Source organism: Nomascus leucogenys, chromosome 3 (assembly GCF_006542625.1).
Source record: "Nomascus leucogenys isolate Asia chromosome 3, Asia_NLE_v1, whole genome shotgun sequence".
Classification (NCBI taxonomy): Eukaryota; Metazoa; Chordata; class Mammalia; order Primates; family Hylobatidae; genus Nomascus; species Nomascus leucogenys.
In genome coordinates, this window is record NC_044383.1 from 40,744,097 (window position 1) to 40,752,698 (window position 8,602).

Consider the following 8,602-nt stretch of genomic DNA (forward strand, 5'->3'; position numbering starts at 1 on the left):
AACTACTCATCATTCAATAATGGATAGAACAACTAAGCAGAAGGCCAAAGGGGAATAGGAGACTTGAACAATACTCTAAGCTAATTAGACCTAACAGACCTCTATAGAATACTCCCTCCAACAATAGAATACACAGTCTTCTCAAGGGAACATGGAACATTCTCCAGTACAGACTATGTTAGGCAATAAAATAAGCCTCAATAAACTTAAACTGAAACCATACAAATTATTACCTCTGACTGCAATGGGATTAAATTAGAAATTAATAACAGAAGGACATTTTAGAAATTCACAAATATGTTGAAATTAAGCACACTTCTAAATAACCAGTGAGTCAAAGAGGAAATAACAAGGAAAATTAAAGATATTTTGAAGAAAGGTAAATGAAAACACACTGCCAAAAAGTTTTAGATGAAGCTAATGCTGTTCTTAGAGAAAAATTTATAGGTGTAAAAACCAATATTAAAAAGTAAGAAAGATCTCAAATTAATAACCCAAACTTCCATCATAAGGTTGGGTTCCATCATAATAAAAAAGAGAGCAACCTAACCCAAAACAAGCAGAAGAAAGAAAGTAATAAAGATTAGATCAGATGTAAATGTAACAGAAAAACAATAGAGAGGCCAGGTGCAGTGGCTCACGCCTGTAATCCCAGAAATTTGGGAGGCAAAGGCAGGCAGATCACCTGAGGTCAGGAGTTCAAGACCAGCCTGGCCAACATGGCAAACCCTGTCTCTACTAAAAATATAAAAATTAGCCAGGCATGGTGGCATGTGCCTGTAATCCTAGCTACTCGAGAGGCTGAAACAGGAGAACTGCTTGAACCCAGGAGGCGGAGGTTGCAGTGAGCCAAGATCACGCTACTGCACTCCAGCCTGGGCAACAGAGCAAGACTCCATCCCAAAAAAAAAAAGAAAAAAACAAAAACAATAGAGAAAAAAATCAATAAAACAGAGAGTTGGTTCTTTGAAAAGATCAACAAAATTGACAAACCTTTATCTAGAATGACCAAGAAAAAAACAAAGACTCAAATTACTAAATTCAAGAACAAAAGAGAGAACGTTACAGAAATAAAAATAAGAAAAAGTTATGAACAATTATATGTCAACAACTAAAATAATCTAAATGAAACACAACAAATTCCTAGAAAGACACAAACTATCAAAAGTAACTCAAGAAAAATAGAAAATCTGAGTATACCTTTAACAAGTAATGAAATGGAATCAGTAATCAAAAACTTCCCAAGAAAGAAAATACACATGGCTTAACTGGAAAATTCTACCATATATTTAAAGAATTAACATTAATCATTCACAAACTCTTCCAAATGTGGAAGAGAAGGGAACACTTCCTAACTTATTCTATGAGGCCAGCATTACCCTCACACCAAAGCCAGATAAAGACATCGCCAAAAAAAGAAAATTACAGAGCTGGGCATGGTGGAACATGCCTGTAGTTCCAGCTACTCAGGAGGCTGAGGTGGGAGAACTGCATGAGCTCCGGAGTTCAAGACCAGGCTGGGCAATGTAGCAAGATCCTGTTTCAAACATAAACTTAAAAAAAAAAATTTTCATGCCAGGCACAGTGGCTCATGCCTATAATTCCAGCTACCTGGGAGGCTAAGGTAGGAGGACTGCTTGAGACCAGAAGTACAAGATCAGTCTGGGCAACACAGTGAGATTTTGTCTCTAAAAAAATTACAGAAATCCCTCATGAATATAGATGTAGAAATTCTCAGTAAAATACTAGCAAACCAAATCCAACAGTATATTAAGAGGATTATACACTATGGCCAAATGAGATTTATCCTAGGAATGCAAGGGTAATTAAACATGAGGAAATCAATCAATGTAATGTACCACATGAATAGAATAAAGGGGAAAAAAACCCAAATACTCATCTCAATTGAGAGAACACCAACTCATTCTATGAGGTATCATTCTCATCAAAGACATCACACACACAAAAAGAAACAGATCAAAATACCTTATGAATATACATGCAAAAATCCTCAACAAAATACTAGCAAACAGAATTCAACAACATATAAAAAGGATTATACATTATGCACTATGATCAAGTGGGATTTATCCCATGAATACAAAGTTGGTTTACATCTGATAATGTAATATACCATATCAAAAGAATAAGGGACAAAACCACATGATCACCTCAACAGATACAGAAAAAAGCATCTGATAAAATTCAACACCCCTTCATAATAAAAACTAAGAGAACTCCTCAACCTGATAAACAGTATTTATGGAATTCCCACAGCAGTGTATGAGAGTGCCAGTTCTTCTACATCCTTACAAATACATGGTATAGTCAGTCTTTTTTTTTTTTTTTTTTTTTTTTTTGAGACGGAGTCTCACTCTGTCGCCCAGGCTGGAGTGCAGTTGCACAATCTCGGCTCATGCAACCTCCACCTCCCAGGTTCAAGTGATTCTCCTGCCTCAGCCTCCCGAGTAACTGGGACTGCAGGCGTATGCTACCAAGTCCAGCTAATTTTTGTATTTTAGTAGAGACGGGGTTTCACCACATTGGCCAGGATGGTTTCAATCTCTTGACCTCGTGATCCACCTGCCTCAGCCTCCCAAACTGTTGGGATTACAGGCATGAGCCACCACACGTAGCCTCATTTTTTAATTGAGTTGTTTTATTATTATTCAGTCTCAAACACTTCCTTTATACATTCTAGACACAATTTATTTATTGGATATGCAATTTGCCAATATCTTCTCCCAATCTGTGGCTCACCTTTTCTTTTCTTTTTTTTTTTTTTTTTTTTTTTTGAGACAGGGACTCACTCTGTTGCCCAGACTGGAGTGCAGAGGCATGATCATGGCTCACTGCAGTCTCAATAGCTTCTTCAAAGACTAGATATTCTCAATTCTGGTTCAATAAATAAAGTCCAATTTATCAATTTTTTTCTCTTATGTATTATACTTTTGGAAACAGTATCTAAGACATCTTGGCCTATCCTAAAGTCACAAAGATTTCCTCCTATGTTTTCTAGGAGTCTTATAGTTTTGCATTTTACATTTAGGTCTTGGGTTCATTTTGAGTCAATTTCTAAATATGGTGCAAAGCATGGATCAAAGTTCATTATTTTGTGTAAGGATATTCAATTTTTCCACCACCATTACTAAAAAAGACTATCTCTTTCTACTGAATTGCCTTTTCATCTTTGTTGAAAATCAATTGACTATGGGTTAATCTATTTATGTGGTTTCTATTAAGTTTCACTGATCTGTTTATCTTGATGCTAGTACTACAGTCTTACTTTCTGTAGCTTTATAGTAAATCTTAAAATCAGGTCTATGTGTCCTCCAATTCTGTTCATTTTTACCAAGTTAATTTGGCTAATCTAGGTCCTTTACATTTCTATATGAAATTTAGAATCAGCTTGTCAATTTCTATAAATTTTCATTCTGCTGGGATTTATTTGGATTATCTTGAATATCTAGACTAAGTTGGAGAAAACTGACATCTTAACAATACTGTCTTCCAATCCATGAAAACAGCGTGTGTCCACTTACTTAGTTTACTATCAGCAATGTTAATTTAATTTATATCAGCAATGTTTTGTATTTTTCACATACAAGTCTTCCACATCTTTAGTCAGATTTATCCCTGAGTATTTCATATTTTTGATACCATCAAATTTTAAATTTCAATTTCTGATTGTTGCTAGTATAGAGAGACACAATTGGCTTTTGCATATCAACCTGATTCCTACAACCTTGCTAAACTCACTTATCAGTTCTAGTAGCTTTTCTGTACATTCCACAGGATTTTCTATATAGATGATCACATAGTGTGCAAATAAAGATGGTTTTCCAAACTAGATGCTTTTTTTTAAATGGTCTTATTATACCGGCCTTATATTCAACATTCTAGTACAGTGTTGAATAGAAGTGGTGAGAATGAATATCCTTACCTCATTCCTGATTTTAGAGGAAAAGCATTCAGACTCTTACCACTAAGCACAATTTAGCTCTAGATTTTCACAGATGCCCTGTTTTAAGCTGAGGAATTTTCATTACTAGTTTCTGAGGGTTTTTTAAATCAGGAATTAATATTCGACTTTGTCCATGCTTTCTCCACATATATGATCATACAACTTTTCTTTAATATGGTGAACAATGTTACACTGATTTTTCAAATGTTAAGCCAGCATCTTTCTTGAAATAAACCTCACTTGATCATGATGTATTCTTTATAGAGATATATATATACACACACACATATATACATATATAGAATATACTTTTATATAGATGTATTTTATACTTTTAAATCCATATATATGGATTTAATTCTCTAAAATTCTGTAAAATCTGTGTGTATGAGGAATACTGATTTAGTTTCCTTTTCTAGTTATGTCTTTCTTTCTTTAGTTTTGGTATCAGGTTAATGTTGACCTCAAAATGAGCTGGGAAATATTCCCTCCTCTTCAATTTTCCAGAAAAGTCTTTGTAGAATTGGCATTAATTCTTCCTTAAAGATTGTAGAATCCACCAGTAAAACCATCTGGGCCTAGAGTTTCGTTTTGGGGAAGGCTTGTAACCGCAAAATTCCCTTTCTTTAATTGATACAGGGCTATTCAGCTATCTATTTCTTCTTAAGTGAGCTTTGATAATACTTTGTATCTTTCAACTAATTTGTCCATTTCTGCTAAGTTGCCAAATGTATGAGCATGAAGTTGTTCATAATATATATATATTTTTTGAGATGGGGGTCTCACTCTGTTGCCTAGGCTGGAGTGCAGTGGCACAATCTCAGCTCTCTACAGCCTCAACGACCCAGACTCTGAGCAATTCTCCCACTTTAGCCTCCCGAGTAGCTGGGACCACAGGCACACGCCACCACACTTAGCTGATTTTTGTATTTGTAGAGACAAGGTCTCATTATGTTACCCAGGCTGGTCTTGTATGCCTGAGCTCAAGCAATCCTCCTGCTTCAGCCTCCCAAAGTGCTGGGATTACAGGCACGAGCCACTGCACTCAGCCTATTCATAATATTTCTTAACCTTTTTTTAATGTCTGTAGAATCTATAGTCATGTAACCTCTCTCACTCCCGTTTTTTTGTTTGTTTGGTTAGTTGGTTGGGTTTTTTTGTTTTTGTTTTTGTTTTTTTAAGATGGAGTCTCGCTCTGTCGCTCAGCCTAGAGTGCAGTGGCATAATCTCGGCGCACTGCAACCTCCGCCTCCCGGTTTCAAGTGATTCTCCTGCCTCCGCCTCCTGAGTAGCTGGGATTACAGGTGTGCACTACCACGCCCAGCTAATTTTTTTTTTTGTATTTTTAGTAGAGATGGGGTTTCACCATGTTGGCCAGGCTGGTCTCGAATTCCTGACCTCAAGTGATCTGCCTGCCTCAGCCTCCCAAAGTGCTAGGATTACAGGCGTGAGCCACCGCGCCTGGCCCTGTTATTTTTAATTTGTATCATCTCCTTTTCTACCCCTAAAGGTTTATCAATTTTACGATCTCCTCAAATAACCAGTATTGAGTTTCACTGATTTTCTGTATTTCTGTCTCACTGAATACCACTCTGATCTTTACCATCTCCTTTCTTCCACCATCTGAATTTCATTTGCTCCTCTTTTCCTAGTTTCTTAGGCTAGAAGCTGAAGCCGTTCTTTTCTAGTAGAGGTGTTTGGTGCCATAAACTTCTAAGTATTTCTTTAGCTGCATTCACAAATGATATGTTGTGTTTTCATTTTACTCAGTTTAAAATACTTTCTAATTTCTCTTTTGATTTATTTTTTTGTGTGTCAGTCAATGACCAAATATTTGGGAATTTTCCAGATAGTTTTTGTTTTTTTGTTTTTTTAACTATTGATTTCTAATATACTTCTGTTGTGGTCAAAGAACCATGTTATATGTCAGGGCCTGCGGAAAGTTTATCACGTGCTTCTCAGGAAAAGATCAGGCTGAAAAATCCTGCCGTTGAGAAAAAACAATATAAATAAAATGATAAGTCTACAGGCCAGCTAAAAGACAATCAGGAAATAACAACAAAAATTAATCTTAATACTAAAATATTTATGAATAAATTGATGTCTTGGATTTCCTTCAAAATAATCCAAGATGAGGGAGCACAGATAAGGGAAAAGATCAAACAAGACTGGCCAGGGAATGAATTGAAGCTAGATGATAGTTCATGGTGGTTCATTAAACTATTTTACTTTTTTAAACATTTAAAAATTTTCCATAATAAATGGTTTTTAAAAATGCAATATTAACACTTCACTTCGTGAAACCTGAAAAAAAAAAACAGGAAAAAAATAGTAGAAGCTTAAACAATGTTCAAGAGAAAAGACTGCTAGCAGTACCCTCTATATGTGTGCAAAAAGCGTCCGCTTATAAATGAGACGCAAATATACATATATATGGGATAAGTATGAGTCACTAGAGTTTGCTAAAGAAAAGAGAGTGGGTTCAAACAAAATGAGCCAGTTGAAACAACTGCCCTCAAAAGAGAACAGAATAACACTATGAATACATAAATTCTGTTCCTGAGTGGCCCAAAAATCTCTCAATATATTTCAAAATTTTCTTCTAAGTTAATTTCATGTTTTTTCAAGGACACTACCTAGCACATTTTCCCAAGATGAAGCACCTCCTTCATAACCAGTACTATTTTCACAAATAAACCACTCTAGTAACTTTATCACACACTGCACTCAGTTTCAAGACGCAGCGATGAAAACAAAGCTTCCTTTTAATCTTCTTTCATTACCAAGTATACAGTTTATTAAAAGAAATAATGTTGGGAAATTAAGGAAATGCACTAATTATGCATTATCATATCATAACAGAAACTGTATGTGACAAAAATTTATAACATGCCTACCACATGCTTGGTGTTAGGGATACAGGAGTGAACAAGCAGGCAAGGTCCCTAATGTTCTGAGCTTCCTGGGCATCTGAATACTCTCCCCTCCCCATTCTACAAATAAGGAAACCGAGATCCAGAGAGGTTAAGTAATTTTTTTCCATGACTGCACAATTCATCAGTGACAGGATTAGGGCAAAACAAGAACCCAGGCCTCTTGACTCTTAAGGGCAAGGTATATTTACATAACTTGAACTGGCTTCAATTTACACTACCTTCACCGGTCCACAAACTGTACAGCGCTCTATTCTAGGAAGTGTATTCTGAAGAAATACTAATGATAAAGCATAATCTGTCTCAAGTTCCCTAAGTGAATAATAACTTCGTTTCTCATTATCATCACTCCAAAATATGAAACCTTATATGTAAAAGGAACTTATTCTTGAAGACAGTGCCTAACCTAACCCATGGCTCATTACGGTGCCTGGCTAATAATATTCTATTGGAACAGCATGTATTCAGTCTGGCATGGAATATGCATTACCTAGTACTATTCTTAAAATGAATGGGAAGGAACTTGATTTAAACGGAAAAATTAACGCAATTTTAATGAAATGTTTGTAAATAAGTAAAAGCTGTTCTGCCTCCAAAGCAGCTTAGATCCCGCGAGCGCAGGGTCACCCTAGCGTGTTCCCAAGCAGCAAGCAGCTCCTCCCCTCCAGCCCACGCTCTCTTCTCGCCCACTGCAGCCGCGCGGGGGAGTAGGGGGAAAGGGGGCCGGCGTCTCCCGCTCAATTTCAATTCTCCCACGCCCGCGGCAGCCCGGCGCGCCAGGCTTTCCACCCGCGCGCGACCTGGCACCTCCGTCACGCCGGGTGCCGGCTGTCGACCCTAGCCTGGCATGCCCGCGGCCGAGCAGCCCTCGGCCCCGCCACGAGCGAGACGGGGGCAGGGGGCAGGCCCCAGGAGTGTCCTCGGGCCCGGGGGCCGCAGCTAGGAGGAGAACGCGGGGCCGCACCCCGGCGCCCGGGGTTAGAGACGCTGCAGCAGCCACACCCACCGGCTGCGGGGTGACAGCTCCAGAGGCGGAGGCAGGCCGCGCCGACAGGTGCAGCCGCCTTCTGGGTCCCGCCGGGGTACCGGCTCGAGTTCCGCCACCCGCGAGCGCCCCCGTCCGCCCCCGCGCGCACCACCTGTGGGGCAGCTTCGCGCGCGGCCGGCAGCGGACGCCCCGCCCGGCTCGTGAGGAGCGGCCGGCGCGGGGCGGAGGGCCAAAGTCCCGGTGGGATGAGAGCTTTACCGGAGGGTGGGCCCCACACAGGCGGTGTCGGTGCTCTCGATCTCTTGCAAGATGCGCTCGTGCTCGGGGACGGTGCCCAGACTCTCGCTGCTCTCCGCCATTTTGGCTGGAAGCTGAGGAGCCAGTGAGGCGCGGCGCCGCGGGAACGACGGGGGCGAGTGCTAGGTGGCGCGAGCGCGGAGGGGCGGGGCGGGGCGGGGGCGGGGCGCGCGGGCCGGCGGCTCGGGGGCGCGCGGAGTGCCGGGCAGGAGGCGCGCGACCCGGCTCCCGCCCCCGCACCTGCCGGAGTCAGCGGGGACTGCGGGCGGCGGCCGGGTACTCAGCTGGCATCTTGCCCTCCCTCGCGACTAACCCCTCCTGGGCGTCTTGTGCCCGGCCTTTGGGCTTTAACGTATATTCTTGTCTTCTGTGTGTGCCACACCCTGTGCCACACGCTGGGGATACCGTAGTAATCAGCAA

General features: G+C 40.6%; 1 protein-coding gene across 4 annotated transcripts in view; it reads right to left on the reverse strand.

Moving 5' to 3' along the window:
* The window catches only part of EXOC6 (exocyst complex component 6), a 217,077-nt gene extending 208,755 nt beyond the window's left edge, over positions 1 to 8,322 (reverse strand). For all 4 annotated transcript variants that reach the window (XM_030809250.1, XM_030809251.1, XM_030809252.1 and 1 more), the window contains exon 1: positions 8,144 to 8,322. In XM_030809250.1, the coding sequence (XP_030665110.1) occupies positions 8,144 to 8,244 (101 nt within the window). In that variant the 5' untranslated portion in view covers positions 8,245 to 8,322. The remainder of the gene's footprint in view (positions 1 to 8,143) is intronic.
* Positions 8,323 to 8,602: the final 280 nt, after the last annotated feature.